The sequence below is a fragment of the Mytilus trossulus genome, chromosome 7 (genome assembly GCF_036588685.1).
Source record: "Mytilus trossulus isolate FHL-02 chromosome 7, PNRI_Mtr1.1.1.hap1, whole genome shotgun sequence".
In the NCBI taxonomy this organism is placed as follows: Eukaryota; Metazoa; Mollusca; class Bivalvia; order Mytilida; family Mytilidae; genus Mytilus; species Mytilus trossulus.
In genome coordinates, this window is record NC_086379.1 from 14,992,386 (window position 1) to 15,009,900 (window position 17,515).

General features: G+C 31.6%; 1 protein-coding gene across 1 annotated transcript in view; it reads right to left on the reverse strand.

Moving 5' to 3' along the window:
• Positions 1 to 17,515, reverse strand: part of LOC134724675 (zinc finger ZZ-type and EF-hand domain-containing protein 1-like) — an 89,128-nt gene that overhangs the window by 21,381 nt on the left and 50,232 nt on the right. The window contains exons 47-61 of the mRNA XM_063587846.1: positions 17,136 to 17,212; positions 16,659 to 16,776; positions 15,863 to 16,044; positions 8,293 to 8,359; positions 7,832 to 7,895; positions 7,288 to 7,451; positions 6,798 to 6,994; positions 6,355 to 6,468; positions 5,694 to 5,737; positions 5,053 to 5,268; positions 3,618 to 3,742; positions 3,258 to 3,328; positions 2,867 to 2,948; positions 2,377 to 2,477; positions 1,693 to 1,864 (exon numbers count right to left, since the gene is read on the reverse strand). Of these exons, the coding sequence (XP_063443916.1) occupies positions 1,693 to 1,864; positions 2,377 to 2,477; positions 2,867 to 2,948; positions 3,258 to 3,328; positions 3,618 to 3,742; positions 5,053 to 5,268; positions 5,694 to 5,737; positions 6,355 to 6,468; positions 6,798 to 6,994; positions 7,288 to 7,451; positions 7,832 to 7,895; positions 8,293 to 8,359; positions 15,863 to 16,044; positions 16,659 to 16,776; positions 17,136 to 17,212 (1,794 nt within the window). The remainder of the gene's footprint in view (positions 1 to 1,692; positions 1,865 to 2,376; positions 2,478 to 2,866; positions 2,949 to 3,257; positions 3,329 to 3,617; positions 3,743 to 5,052; positions 5,269 to 5,693; positions 5,738 to 6,354; positions 6,469 to 6,797; positions 6,995 to 7,287; positions 7,452 to 7,831; positions 7,896 to 8,292; positions 8,360 to 15,862; positions 16,045 to 16,658; positions 16,777 to 17,135; positions 17,213 to 17,515) is intronic.

Consider the following 17,515-nt stretch of genomic DNA (forward strand, 5'->3'; position numbering starts at 1 on the left):
TAGCACATCAATTTATCAGTGCTGGTCCGAAACCACAATTGTCTACCCTTGATTTTCGTTGACAAATATAGTTCATAGTGTTTTTTTTATTCATGTTCTATTAGAAATGCACTACCAAATGATTGTGAACTCGGACCTGCTTTTATGTATAAAAAGTAAAATCACAAAAATACTGAACTCTGAGGAAAATTAAAAACAAAAAGTCTATAATCAAATGGCAAAATCAAATTGCTCAATTCATATCAAAGATAAATGATAAAGAAAAACAAGAATATGTCCAAAGTACAAAGATGCCCCATCCCCACTATCATTTTCTGTGTTCAATGGACCGTGAAAATATGGAACAATCTCTAATTTGGCATTAAAATTAGAAAGATCATATCATAGGGAACATGTGTACTTAGTTTCAAGTAGATTGGACTTCAACTTCATCAAAAACTACCTAGACCAAAAACTTTAACCTGAAGCGGGACAGACGGATAGAATAACGAACGGACGAACAAACGGGCAGACACACAGACCAGAAAACATAATGCCCATAAACGGGCCATAAAAATCAAATAAATCTAGGGTATTATCATGGGAATCAGGTTTACAGACAGAAAATTCTAATATTTTTTTACTTTCAAAAGAGACAACACAAGAAAAACATTAGACTAAAAATTTGTAAGCACATCAATATACCTCAGGGAAGCCAGCCATAACAAAAAGTGCAAATATAGACTGTAGATCTGGTTTGTCTGTCATAGATAACACACAGAACTTTACCTCAGGGAAGCCAGCCATAACAAAAAGTGCAAATATAGACTGTAGATCTGGTTTGTCTGTCATAGATAACACACAGAACTTTACCTCAAGGAAGCCTGCCATTACAAACAGTGCAAATATAGACTGTAGATCTTGTTTGTCTGTCATAGATAACACACAGAACTTTACCTCAGGGAAGCCAGCCATAACAAACAGTGCAAATATAGACTGTAGATCTTGTTTGTCTGTCATAGATAACACACAGAACTTTACCTCAGGGAAGCCAGTCATTACAAACAGTGCAAATATAGACTGTAGATCTTGTTTGTCTGTCATAGATAACACACAGAACTTTACCTCAGGGAAGCCAGTCATTACAAACAGTGCAAATATAGACTGTAGATCTTGTTTGTCTGTCATAGATAACACACAGAACTTTACCTCAGGGAAGCCAGCCATAACAAACAGTGCAAATATAGACTGTAGATCTTGTTTGTCTGTCATAGATAACACACAGAACTTTACCTCAGGGAAGCCAGCCATAACAAACAGTGCAAATATAGACTGTAGATCTTGTTTGTCTGTCATAGATAACACACAGAACTTTACCTCAGGGAAGCCAGCCATAACAAACAGTGCAAATATAGACTGTAGATCTGGTTTGTCTGTCATAGATAAAACACAGAACTTTACCTCAGGGAAGCCAGCCATAACAAACAGTGCAAATATAGACTGTAGATCTTGTTTGTCTGTCATAGATAAAACACAGAACTTTACCTCAGGGAAGCCAGCCATAACAAACAGTGCAAATATAGACTGTAGATCTGGTTTGTCTGTCATAGATAAAACACAGAACTTTACCTCAGGGAAGCCAGCCATAACAAACAGTGCAAATATAGACTGTAGATCTGGTTTGTCTGTCATAGATAACACACAGAACTTTACCTCAGGGAAGCCAGCCATAACAAACAGTGCAAATATAGACTGTAGATCTGGTTTGTCTGTCATAGATAACACACAGTGTGTTAGGTGTTGATGAATCACCATCTTCCACTCAGTAGATATGTATAAACTCTGTAATATCCTGGCCACAGAACAGGCCCATTCTAATCCCCATCTGTAATAAAAAATTAAAATATTGATGCAAAAATGGCCAAATATATAGACCCTGTGTAAACAACACAGATTTCAATGTAAAAGAAGCTTTAGAGGTGAAGAAAAAAAAGACAATAAAAAACAGTATATCAAGAAGAAAAACTATTCTGGTTAATTTAAAGTTATCAAGCTTTTTAGGTTTGAGTTATTTCATACAATTCAATATAATTATCAAATTATGATCATGGTAGAGTACAAAAACCACTTCATTCTCCATTTTTAAAACAGTCCTAGATATCCTTTAATAAAAGTTTGGTAAATATTGGGTTATTGTTTTCAATAGGATGTATTTATATTGTAATTTGTAGTGCCAACATTTATATTAAAATGCATAAAAAATGACAACTGAAATACCACAAAGTAAACACATCTTCACTTTTCATGTCACATTTAAGATGACCTTGGAGTCTTGGACTTGATCAGTCATTTAATTGTATCTATTTATAGAAATAAAAAACCATATATCTGACTTACTTTTCTAAACAGTTTGCTCCAAACGAGAAGAGATATTTGATTGACTTTTGACCTTCAACTTCACTGGTCCAATCCTTAGTAATGACTGCCTCATCTGCTACCTAGTGTAAATAGTCAACTATATTTTCAAGATCATGTCAGAGTATATAAATGAATCAAAACATTAGAATAACGGTTCCTAAACAGTATAACCTCCCTTGGATTGTCATAGATCAGCATATTTCAAATTGTTCAAAAAATAGATAAATATCTGTAAACCTAAACCAAAATGTTTCATTTATGTTATATTTTTGAACATTGAATTGATTGATAATTTTATGATAAACACATGTTTTATACAAAGCTGTATATTTTACAACAAAAATCAAATTTACAGGCATGCAGATTTTTTACTTGAAATGAGTTTTTTTTCCATGTGCTTTCTTATGCTTAAGAAGGCATTATCCAAAAAGAAAATATCCACAAAGCAAGAAAGCCAGAAAATAAATACCTTAGGTGATGATTTCTTCAACAATGGACCTAACAATCCCATAGCTAGATGTTGTGTGTTGACTTCATGGCCACTCTCTCCCCTGTTATAAATCATAAATATTATAATATGAAAGTGTTTTATCAACAATTGTTTGATAAAAATGAAGACATATTTATGTAAATGACTTAAAACTTTGTTAAATTTTACAACATTGACTGTTAAGTGTATACCAGAAATAAGTAAATTTCAATAGAATATAGTCATTCTATAAAAAAATATTATTTCAAAATACAGAGAATTTTAACACAGGGTTAGTGGTTTTCAGGTATGTTGTTGAAATTCAAATCATAGCTAACAAATTGTAAATCAATTAAACTTCCCTTGTTCCTAAAGTATATTCTATACTCACTTAGCTATTTTGAAGAGTAACTGTATAAACTCAACTGTTGAGAAATTAAACGTCACTCCTGGAAGTGTACTCTGGAATAATATAAAATGAAGGATTCATAGCACGGTGTTAGTATATATTCAATGTAACTAACAAGTAAAACAGACATTTGTTGAAGTCCAATTAGTGAATTGGGGAAAAGTTTGTTTTCATCAAGAACTTCAATGTATTGGTAAATTTTTACACATGAAGCAATATCTTTGAATTATATACCATTATATATATATTTAAAACAACTTTATTATCTTTTTTCAAAATTTTTGTTAAGATTTTTGAACCATTTAATATGATAATTAAATTCAGACAAATGTGAATACACACCTTTGAATCTGCTGGTATCATAGCTCCAAGTAATCCCATAACCCTCTCCTGGGAGTGAATTGCAAAAGCTTCTTCTTGTCGCTGTTCTAGTGACCTCCCTTCCTGTAAGATATCTTTACTTCCATCTAAAAAAATATACAAGTCATGTAAAGTTAAAACTACTAAACCGATACTTTCATATTACAAAATGTCATTCCTTATTTAATTGTTACATAAAGCTCACTCAAAACTTAAAGCTAGAAATTAGTCATTTTATGTATATACCTCCTGCATAACTCTGATTCCTTGTTTTGGCTTTGACTGTACTTTTGGTCCTTTTGGGATATATAAGCTCTTAAAAGTTTGTATAAGGTTTTTAATTTTATTTCTAACTTGAGCAATCACCTAGGAGACAAAAATTGTTATAAATCAAATTACTGTATAAAGAACATGAGATAGATTATAAGGCAGTGAGTGTTCTTGCTGAAATATGCTTTCTAGAAGAGGTGAAATTACAAGGTCTTTGGGGGGGGGGGTCTTCCCTTGGGCTTTCAAATTATGAAATTAAAAAGAAAAAGGCCACGATGGATTCATTGAATACAACAAAAATAAAAGTTTCAGCAAAAAACATCTTAATGCATCAAGTCAAAAATATAATTGATGTAGCCATTGAAATTTTAAATTGAATTATTTCGATTCTAATAGGACAAAAACGATCATTAAAAAAACTGAAGCAAGGGGGTAAAGCTGTGTGTGTGGCTGTTCTTTTTTACTCCCTGTTAGATGAAGCTCAAACATTCTAATAAATCCGTAGCTTGCATGGATTATTACAGAACAACCGCTAAAATAAAAATCTGTTTCATTATCAAAACCAACAATTGTCATTTTGATTTACATGTTTTTCTTGTAAGCTACCGTCAAATCCAAAGTTGATATTTCGTAACTAAGGAGCGGCCATGTTGACTTGCTGAAATCAGTAAATATGCGAATAATGCAATCGAATAGAAAATCAAACAAAACCTACCTTGACATTTTACACAACATTTCAATGGTTCACGTAACAGAAAACTTTCAACTCTAGTGTTTTCTTTTGTATGACGTCATGTTTTGAATTGACTTAAATGCGCCAAAAACATTAATAGACTTTCGCGGAATTTTATTTTATTTTTATTTTGTTGGTTTCTCCAAGGTCTTGTGCATTACTTCTTTTTATTATGCAACCAAATCAGAATAAAAGTGATTTTGTCTTTTTTTTAATTGAATTTTTAAAACAATAAAATCAGCAAAGGGTTTGCAAATAGGTTTCAATACATGTGGATTTACGTGGGAAGTATATTGTAACAGCCATTATTATGTACATCACAGAGTCTGCGCTAAGTATAGATATATCGAGAATTTTATCACAGTGTTGTTTGCTAAGAGAAAGAAGCACATCATATAAGAATTTAGTTTTTACCTTCAGCATCATCTGGTACTTGTTGGAGACAGTGAGTGACAGCATCTATACACTGACTCTGTAACTGGGCGGCTAACTTGATATAATCTGGGTCAGGATACTGATTATTATTATGGATTATATCTCCTGTAGCTAAAGCTTGTACTGTAAACAGCAGCCATACATGTTGGTGTATGTAGGCTTGTATCATAGAGTCAGAACTTTGGGATGTCTTTACTGAAAAAGGAAGAATATTATGATCAGAAAAGAATTAAACATTAATTGAACTTAAAAACTTGTATCGTAATAAGAAAAAGAAATAATAGGCAAAGTATTTCAAATGAATGCACAACCACGATCATGATGCATATCAAATCATTCAATTATACAATGTGAGAGCCTTTATACATGTACATGTATTGTATTTTCAAAATCCTTGACTCAAAAATAAATATATTTATAATGATACAGTGTGATTTCCTATAAAATATAACTGTATCATAATGGATTTAGCAGGGATTTGTTGCTCAATCTTTGGATTTCTGTTATTTGTCGTGTTGAGTGATGCATTTCTGTAATCTTTCTTTTGGCCATACGTTTTACCATTATTATGGCTTTTGAAGTACCCTTTTTTACAATAATTTTGTAACAAAGTTACTTACATTTAATCATTGGAAACTTTGTTATATCATGATCAGTATTGTGTCTGAAATTAAAAATAAATATTTATCTCCCAAATCCAAATAATGTGAAAGGTATATAAATTTGAAGATTGTCTTCTAAGTCTTAAAATTTGCTTTTGACACAAATTAGCAATATTTTATTTGAATTCGTAAAGCAAATATCTATACTCTTTCTTATAATTTGCATATCATAACAGTATACTGTAAATTCAGAAATTATTGAACGCATTTATTATTGCATTAATTAATGCAATTTAAATTTTTGCACTATTCAGGAAAATCCTGTACATGTATTCATATCATAAATTCGAAGTGTGAGTTCAAATTATTGCTATTATTAACCATGTCACATTTTTTTGCAATAATAAAAACAAATTAATAATTTCTGAATTTACAGTAGTAGAATATTGACATGACACAACTACAAGACAACTGTGAAAATAACCACTAAAATATACAAGTTTTGTCTTTGAAATCTCCATATCTAAACTATATCATAATAAACCACTTGACAATACCTTAGAAGTGCATGATATGAATGTTCTTGTACCACTTTTGTGATCAATTGTTTGAGTAACTATTTCAAAACTTTTCACTTTGATTTTTATTGAATAGAATGACATAATCTGAACAAACTTACTCTTTTGGAAAAGATCCTTTGTTATGACAGCCAATACAAAGGTCAAAATCTTCACACTGGTTACAATGTATTCTGGTACCCACTATAAAGGCTTGGCACATGTTACACTTATATCTGTAAAACATTAATAAAACATATTTTTTGGTAACCTACATAGATATTTCATAAAAACAGCAGTCCTATATTTTTTTCAATAATGAAACTAATTTCAATAAAATCAAGAATCCTATATAGATGCTTTAGAGTTATTACATTAGCTGGTATATATGTAAAGTATATATGTAAAATCATTTTCTATGTTCAGTGGACCATGAAATTGGGGTGAAATCTCTAAATTGGCATTAAATATCACTAAAAACTACCTTGACCAAAAACTTTAACATGCAGCGGGACAGACAGGTGAGCAGACAGGCGGGGCATAAAAATCCTTTAGCAGTACTTACACCAGATGAACAAATTCATGGTCATCTGCATGATCACCTTCTGGCTTTACTCCCCCAGCAAAACATGTGGCACAAAGATCCATATCACTACACTGTAAACATCTGTATCTTCTGCCAGGTAGTGTCACACCACAACCATCACAAGATATCTCCACCTCAAGTAGGTCACAAAACCGTGCAACAAACATCTGAACTTGCTATTAAGAAATATAAAAAACATAATTGTAATTAAAGAACTAAAATGTGTTTAAGTCTCTCCCCCTGATAATAACTATAAAATTCATTCCCAAGGAGTTCACTTCTAAATTTGATGAAAGTAGAGTGCCCCTAAAAAATAAACATACAGATATTTATAATAAAAGCATGTAAGCTTTACAAATTGCAGGGCTTATCAAACGCAAAAAAAATTACATATGCTCTGAATATAAAAGGGAAAATTTTCAAGACAGTATTTATTTATTCTTAAAAATAAAGAAAAAGTCCAAATTACCCTTTTTTCCTCTTTAAATTTTGGATCATCGACTTTGTTTTTTTCATACCACTCTTCAAAGCCAGAAGAGCAGTCTTCAAACCACTTGATAAACTTCTCATACTCCTTCAACTGATTGTCCTCGTCCTGATGGTCTACCATACAATCCCTCATCTTTACGGTTTCTGTGAATAGGAAATAAATTTAATATAATCTATCTACTGGTGGTTCAAACTGTCCACTATACAGATTATTCATTGTTTGTTTTTGAAAAGTAATATTTTGTCCTATTGAAAATGTATGAGTGTATCATAGAAAAAAGTGTATTAACTGCATTCTCCAAAAATAAAATTTTAAATTAATATAAGCAGATATGACTAGCCCTATGTTTTTAGAAGTGCCCGTTAAGAAACTTCTTGAGTAAAAAAAATGATATTGCAGGTTAATATCTTCATGTCTTTAAAAAATTATGTCCTTATTTTATAATGCTAAAGCTTTGATGACAGGAAACATTAAATCATGTTAAAAATAATAAATTTCTCATGAAGTTATTTGTTAACCATACCTTTAGCTACATCTAAGTACAGAGAGGGTAACTTAGTTTCTGTAACAAATGTCAGATCATAGGCCTACAAAAAATCATATTAAATAGTATCAAATATCCCATTAATTATCAATAAACACTGGACCTATAATACAAACTGGAATTGTAATGAAAATTATACCATAAAACTCCAGTAAAATGAATTTCTGTTGTGGCATTTGACTATTATTTGAACAACTGGATGTCAGATTTCAACAATATCAAATAAACAAGTGTTCTTGGTAATTGCAAAAAAAGAACTATGGAAATTAATCTTCATCAAATTCATGATGCATTTGTAAATATTTCTAAAAAAATGAATCACTGTAAATTGTTTGAAGAGGTTAACGAGAAGAACGGTATAGGTGTTGTTTTAAAGGTTTAATTCTCAAATGGCTCAACAAAAAAGAACTTTAAACTTTTATCTGAGTACAAAGACCTACCTGCCATTCCATATCTAGCAGATGTAACAGACACGCTTGAATGAACTCATAAGCTGGCATTATCTTCCTGTAAATATAGGTTGTAATTCTTATAGTCCAGCGGATATCAGAATAATTGATCACTTTATGGTAAAAGCATGAAACTTGGCATAGTGAAAGATTCAGGGGAATAGACAAAATTCAGATATGGAGCCACGAAAAAAAAATCCAATAAGGCCGCAAAATTCAAAATGGCAGACATTAGTATAACATAATTCACTTGATGAAGTCTTCCAATTTTAATGTGTTCAGATGATGTCACAAACTTAAGGAAATACAATTAAGATATGTCATTTATTATTTTTTTTAAACCTTATAATACAGAAATCATCAAAATGGCGCGTCAAAATGTCTAAGTTTGACAGTATTCGTATGTATACACCATCATTGTGTGATAGAAAGTTACCAAATCCGCGAAACTGATCATTTGATATCGACAAAGGCCTACAATGTATCATTAATGCCTGGGTGCATAGATAATATTTTCAAAATGGCGGCAATATTCAAAATGGCGCCGTTTAACATGTACAAATTTGACATTTGTTTTTAAATATGGTATACAAATGATTAAAAAATACTGGATAATTTATTTCAATACAAGCACGTATAAACAAACATATTATTATTTAATGTAACAGGTGACATTAACTATGAAATAAAAATGGCCGATACAGTTCAAAATGGCATCTTCGACGAGTTCTTATTTTTCACAGTTACAGGTAAAACCCAACATATGCAGTATTAAATCAGTGCAAAGAGTATTTTTTTTTTTAAATGAGATAAGAAATAAAAAAAAAACCTCACAAGTAACTATTTAACATAACCTGTACGAACTGTGACGCCCGTATATGACACGGAAACAAGGCGTAAAAATCACACTTTATCCTGGCGGCATTGCAGTGTTTACAAAATGCATGTCCAGGCGTCAACCAGGCGTCAACCAGGCGTAAATTAGGCGTAACTAAGGCGTAAACCAAGCGTAAAATTATGCGTAATATTTAAATGAGTACGCCTGGTTCAGAAAAAAATAGGCGTAATATGCAAATGAGTACGCCTGGTCAATGAATAAACCAGGCGTAATATCCTTACATAATACTACACTTATTTTAGTTCAGTGTATTAACCTAGTTGTGTACTTTTGTGTATTTGATACAAACTTCTGTACTGTTGCTTTTATTTCTTATTGTTTGACAAAAAACTTGAAATATTAACCTTTGAAGAAGCTAATATAGAAATAAATACATTTTATGCAGACAATGGCTCAAATAAGTTTAAGTTTGAATAAGAATTATGACAATTATTTTTTCTTGAAATAGAAGTAGCATTTTAACTAAGTTGTTTTTGAAAATAATTGTCTTTAGAACTAAGATATAAATGATAATACTGCAATTTAACTTAAAGTAAAAAGTTTTAATGTAATTGTCCAAGGATAAAGTTTTTGGGATTTCAAAAATTCTGATAGAACATAATACTTTAAAACTTAGTTATACTCACATAATTATTATCTACCATGTTATTACTACTTTCCTTTAATTTTATTTCACAACTTTCATTAATCTATTTGATTCAGTATTTCCAATTTCAGATTCTTCCAAAAAGAACAAAATAAGCAAATCATCCCTGAATTTATGAAGCTGCCATGTGTCCAACTCTTGCACACTAAAAGCAAAGAGCCAAATTTTGAAAAAAAATCCCATGATCCTTTAAACAAAGCATTATGGGTATTTCTATTTACGCCCGTAAGAAAATTTACGCCTTGCTTATTTCAATTTACGCCCGTAAGAAAACTTACGCCTTACTTATTTCAATTTACGCCAGGTTTACTGCTTTTTTCTACGCCCGTAAGGACTACAAATTTACGTTTCCTGCTCCCTTACGCTTGGATCTAGACACGTAACTACCACTTACGCCTGGTTTACGCCTTATTTCCAGGCGTAATACGCCTTATAATTTCGTACGGGAACAACAGATTAAAATTATAATTAAAATATGATACAAATGCAGGGAAATCAAAAGAAAGCACAGTCACGATCAGTTTCTCTTTCACAGTCCGGTGAGCAGTTGTATAATGCTGTGCATTTTAATGCTGCTTTCAAGAATTTACATGCTCCTATACATCCTTTCTTACATCCACAGTGAATGAACTCTTGGCATGACATTGAAGCTTCAGTAAGCACAGACCAGAATGGTACCCAAGTACCATCAAGTTTTTGCCAACCAAATAAATCTGGTGATGGCATACATGAATTTGCAACTAAACAATTGCGCCAAATAACACTACCTTGGTAAGCTGCACATTTCGTATGTTCAATGAAGAAGTGCATCTTGTGATGGAGGAATATTGTCAATTGTTCTTGTCTTCTGCGTGAATAACTGTTTTCTAAACTCATTCACCATATTAGCTGTACTAGACCGATCATACAAAAGCACAACATATCGTTCTATTACTTTTAACACTTTTAAAATTTCCACTTCATTTAGATTTTCAATAGCCTGCAGAAATGCTTCTGACAACTCCTCATATACGAACCATGTATCCCAAGCTGATTTCGTACCTTTCCCAGAAAAAGCTCACTCAAAAATGTTGCATAATTAGTAAAGGTTGAATCAAGTGCATTTGGTTACTATGCAATTATTCTAAAAATAGTAAAATCACGTGAAGGCCGCGTGGAGTCTGCATGCACAAAGCGTGATAGATATTGTTCGGAACCAAATTGCGTTCTGAAATTCTCTTGACTTTTTATTACTTTAGCGTATTCTCAATCATTTATTTATTTAGTATATTGATATATAATAAAGCCTGACGAAAGTTCATTCGGTTGTTTTGGGATTGTTCTTAAATATTCGGATACATCGGGATTTTTCAATTTCAAAATTCTGAAAATCAAGTCAAGGGTGCTTAAAGTTTGCATGCATCAAACATAGTGAAACCTTTGGGGGAACAACGTAAAAGTAGCATGTTCTGACAGAATATTAGACTTAAGTGAAATGTTTTTGACATCTCTTTTGAAAAAGATCAAAATGGCAGCCGTTGATATGGACACAGCAAAATTTGAAAAGTGAAGCATTTATGGCCTTCAACAATGAGAAAAATCAAATGCATTATATTTAGTTAGAATTTGTTTAAAAAATATGAAAAGTGAAGCATTTACGGCCTTCAACAATGAGCGAAACCAAATGCATTATATTTAGAAGTTGCTTTAAAAAATATGTAAAAATAAAGCATTTACGACCTTCACCAATGAGCTAATCGCAACTGTTGCTTAAAGAGTGTTTCGATGGAAGTCGTGAATTTCTGTATTTTTCCCATTATCCTGTCATTGGTCTGTATTCTTTATTTTTGTTTAATTATTTTGTTTAAATTTCTTTATACTTTACCACCCTATTAGCCTCTATTTTTTTATATTCGGGTATACAAGCGTATTGTATGCATTTACAGTTTAAGATGCCATAAATAAATTAATATAACTTCTGACACTACAAATTCTGTTAATAAGATATTTATTTAGGCGCTCCGTATAAATAACATGCTAAGAATCAATCAAGTTCATATGGACAGGTTACTCTGACATTTTTCTATAAATAGAGAATCAGGTGAAAGCTGCATGGGTTCTTATTATAGGACATTAATCACGACCAGGTCAAAAATGTTGCATAATTAGTAAAGGTTGAATCAAGTGCATTTGGTTACTATGCAATTATTCTAAAAATAGTAAAATCACGTGAAGGCCGCGTGGAGTCTGCATGCACAAAGCGTGATAGATATTGTTCGGAACCAAATTGCGTTCTGAAATTCTCTTGACTTTTTATTACTTTAGCGTATTCTCAATCATTTATTTATTTAGTATATTGATATATAATTGAACCATAAAACTAATTTTTGACTCTTCACATTTTACATAATCCGCTTCGCGGATTATTCAATGTGAAGAGTCAAAAATTAGTTTTATGGTTCAATAAATTCAAAATAAATAATAGCCATTCATTAAATAAAGAAAAAAAAATTAGACTATTTAAAAAAGATCTAGTTTAATTCCTAGTAAAACCTTCAAATTGAAGTTTGAAATGTTAGTATATATTAGATTTTATTGTGTAAGCTAAGAAATAGCAAAACATTTTACACTGTTTAAATCTTTTGAAGTTTTTTTACAAATATGACTTTCATAATGCTTAAAAGCCATGCAGTACTAGTGTTAGTGTATGTTATTTTTTTACAATTTATTTATGATCTTGCAAATATACATGTGTAGCTTATTTTTTTCTTATTTGTCTGTACATTTACCAATGATATGGAGATGGAGACATAAACAAAAATCTATACAGATAAGGTAAATAAATATAATGATTTATTTGCAAGCAGTGAACAATCATTTATCAAAAACAAAACAAGATTCTTCTTAATATTTTATTTTATTCAAATAGAGAGGCAATAAGGGTACTATAAACATATTACAATTTGATGGAAATTTGAAGAAAAACCACAATTTCTACATCATATGGTTACATAAGTACGACAAAATTTATGTCGATAAAAAACCTCCTGATCTGAGTCCTAATCTCCTGACCAAAATTTCCAAATCTCCTGATCTGAGTTTCACAGTCCATCACATGTATGAAGCTGAGACTGTGTCACAACCGATAAATGAATGGAACAATGGAAAGACTTTCAATTTCAATGGTCCTAGAGCAAGGCACAATCCATGAATTGAAATATATAGAAAGTTCTTTCCAGTGCCAAAACCTATCCACAGCTGTTCAGCCATTTGAATTCTCCTTTTAATGCAGCTGGGAATGAGGACATATCAATTGAAAGTTCTCCTTCAACTAATGGGATATCTGGTTCGATGAATATTAGTACAGCTGGTGGAAGATTTGAATAACTCTCTGGTAAAAGAGACACTCTCTTTGACTGGCATTTCAACATAGGTTCAGATTGGTCAAATGTTTGAACAACGCCTTGAACATCCTCTGAAATATGTTGGAATAAAGATATACCTGTACCATGGAATGAATCTTTTAACGAGATACTGCTTGAATTGTGATCAATGTTGACCTACAGTGGATTGGTAGGGCAAACAATACCTTCTTTGACATAACGACGACAAGCATCCTTGGCCATGGAAGTAGAAATTTCTAACACTAGGTCGTAGGAGACAGACAGTCCAAGATTGAAGAAAGTATCTACTAGATCACGTTTGCTAGTCTTACATGGATCATGATTCCCAAATAAGCACAAACTGGAGGTTCATGATCTTTCATGTAACGGTTGGATAGTTTCTTTGTACAACTATACATCAGAAGATGTGCTATTTGTTAATGTCGACTGAGAATATGAAAGATCCTGAATGTTGGGTCCAAATTGAATCATACTGACCAAAGTAAGCAATGACTGGGGTACATAAGCTTCCTGATATCCCTTTGGGAAGGTTCCTTTAAATTCTGAATTTGATGCGAAAATATCTTTACGAACAAACGTAGCTGATTTTGATATGTTGACAAACTCATTATCAAAGTCTTCTAAGCAGACTCTCTTCAATGCAGGTCCAATGTCATCATTGAAAGCAAGAATGTTTTCAAGACCTTGTTTGTAAGCATCTAAGTTAGGGAAATTACAATTCTGTGTTTTAGTCGTGTACTATTAACTCGAGATGAAACATCTGCACCTAGACATGTTATTCTTTCCGTATAAAGTTTACATACATCTGACAATCTGAAAATGCAATACCATGGATTTGACTTTCCTTCTTAGATTCGACATTATCATTTTTCATTTCAATTTGAGATGCACGATTATATAAGGAAACAAAACATTTAGAGTGGTACTTTGCTTCCTTTGCAATTAGATCACCAGCACTTAACTTTGCAAGTAATAACGTGTCATTTAATTTTACTGCTCATTCTCTCACACGTGTATCCTGTCTAAACGTTGAGGACTCATGAAGGGCTTCTTGGCCATTTTCATTACAGAAAAAGCACACAGACGGGTTACTGGTGGACTGAACGGAGAAGCTATGTCTAGTTTTCTTTTAGATGTGGTTGCTTTATCATATATTCTCTCATGTGAGGTTGGTTTTTCTGCTCTATCCAATTTTGTCCTGTTCAGTTTCAAGTTGCAAGATTTGTGCCAACATGCCTTTTGGTCAATGGAATACTGTGCTATTCCAGATCCCTCATCTAAATATAAGTTTTCAATGCACACATTAATGCCTTCAGGTATCAATCGTAATTCATGAAACTTCTAAATATTGTCAGCTAAAGATTGATTACCAGCATCAACATTGAGACGTTTAGATTGGGCATATACGTTTTTCATCTATTATTTCTTGGCATAGGATGCAATTTGCCCAACCAATATTATTTAACTTAGTTGGTTTGTCATATTCTACACTTGATACCCTGAACGTCTTTTCAGTAGCCATGTTGTAAGAAATATGATCGTAAATTAGTTTATATATTCCTTGTATATAACTTCTGTATGCCAGACGCGTGTTTCGTCTACAAATGATGTATCAGTGACGCTTGAATCGAAAAGTTAAAAAGACCCCAAAAAAGTATGTAATTTAATATTTAACGACCTGAAATCGGGAAAGTTTTGCAAAGCACAAATATTTGTTGATTATTAACAGCTTTCTAGATATACACGATATAGTTTCTGATAATAAGACTTTTGACGGCCATTTTGAATTTGTCGGCCATTAAGCAATTATTTTTGATTGTTCCATATTCAGAAAAGATTAATTAGCATCATAACTAGCAATATGCAAAGTTTTTTTTCTTTTATTTTCAAATGATCAATTATACCATTTTTTTACACTGCCTCATGACTGTTGGCTGCCATTTTGAATTTGTTGGCCATTATGGAATTATTTTGATTGTTCCATATTCATTAAAGATTAATAAGCACTATAACTAGCAATATGCAAAGTGTTGTGTTTTTATTTTCAATGATAAATTATACCATATTTTTGGACTCTGCCTCATGACTGTTGGTGGCCATTTTGAAATTGGCGGCCATTTTTTTTTTTTTTTATTGTTCCATATTTAGAAAAGATTATTAATCATCATAATAAGCAATATGCAAAGTTTTGTGCTTTTATTTTCAAATGTTAAATTAAATTATATTTTTGGACTCTGCTTCATGACTGTTGGCGGTCATTTTGAAATTGGCGGCCATTGTGGAATTTTTTTTGATGGCTCCATATCCAAAAATGTTTATAAGCATCATAACTAACACTGTGCAAAGTTTCATGCTTTTACCATAAAGTGATCAATTGTCCCAAAATATTGGACTTAGCTACTGGACTATTATTTGAATATTGTATTTCATTGGCTGATTTTACATTTCTTTATGATTCTTTTCTTTCTACATGTATTTCTTAATTTCAATGTGACCAAAATGGCAAGAATTACATTCTCAAAATCTAAAATCTGTAGATGGACATAAACAGTAATTAAGGGAGTGTTACAACAAATGATAATGCAAAAAAACTATGTACCAATAACTCTAAATTGAGATTTATGTGTTACTTACTTGTCTAACTCATGCTTGTGTAGATTATGAAAGGGTTCAGACAATCTTCTGATCAGCTGGTAATAAGCTTGTCTGACCTTAGCCTCTTGTTGTAAACCACAACCATCTAATCCATCAGCGTAGTGTTTAGCAAAGCCATCCTGATAGGACAATAATTCTTGGAAGAATAGCACAGCTGGTATCTGAAAATAAATAAAAGTTTTCTATGGATACTGATTTGTTTTAAAGCAAAGTAGTCTCCTGCTTTAATAAGACTGAGCAGAAACATTATTCATTATAAAATTAGTTACCCATAGTCAAAGATTGGACTTGAAAAAAAAGGTTGCAGTATTGTACAAGAAAAAAGTAAAGGTTGCTGTGTTGTACAAGAAAAAAATAAAGGTTGCTGTGTTGTACAAGAAAAAAGTAAAGGTTGCTGTGTTGTACAAGAAAAAAGTAAAGGTTGCTGTGTTGTACAAGAAAAAAGTAAAGGTTGCTGTGTTGTACAAGAAAAAAGTAAAGGTTGCTGTGTTGTACAAGAAAAAAGTAAAGGTTGCTGTGCTGTACAAGAAAAAAGTAAAGGTTGCTGCGCTGTACAAGAAAAAAGTAAAGGTTGCTGTGCTGTACAAGAAAAAAGTAAAGGTTGCTGTGCTGTACAAGAAAAAAGTAAAGGTTGCTGTGTTGTACAAGAAAAAAGTAACTTAAATCAATAATCTGAGAGTGGCCTTGCCATAGAAGCAATGTTAGGTATTTTCATTCATACAATTTACTTTTAGATTCAATATACTAAGTTGTATTGTACTTATTGCCAACATACCTGAAAAATTCCATTTGAGACAGATAGACAGTGAATCCTGAGGAATTCTGCTGTAAAGGAATAAACATCTGATACAGCTTTGGCATGGTTTACTCTCTCCTGAATCATTCTATTAACTCTGTAAAAACACAAAATAAATGGCCATTTTATTTTTAACAAGTATCTTCTATAAACATTATAGAGCTCAAAACAAAATTGGGGCATGTTTGCTAAGAGATGTTAAATAAATATATAATCAGTATATAACTTTATATAAGACTTTAAAAGGAAGCTTGCTTGACTAAATGGTGGTGTAACTGTAAATACATAATCAGATCATTACCAGTACTGTATTAAAACATAAAAAAAACTGTTACAAAATAAGTGGTAAATTTAACTTAAACTGAATGCAAACATTTACAATCATGTTTATCTTTTTATTGACAAGATTTTGTTTCTCTTTTACTTTATTTATATAAAAACAACTTTATAACAAACCTTTCTGTGGTCCATGCTGGATCCTGTACAAATTCTAACACCAGTCTAAAGGATGGGTATTTGTCTGTGACATCCAGCTTTAATATTAAAATATTACTTTAAATATGAATTAAAAAAAGATGAAATATACAATAACACATCACAAGAATAAACTATACAAAATCATAAACAAGTCAAAAAAATTTAAAGTGAAAAAAACCCCATTTACATATGAGAAAAGACAACCAATGATTAGGTTTCTCACTTGGTATATTAACATGTTTATATGAAGTAAAATAGTTCACTATGTCTACATTGAAAAACAGATATTTCCTTAACTCACCTTTAAATCTTTAGACTACTAATAATGAATGAATGAATTTTATTTCTCATTAACTACA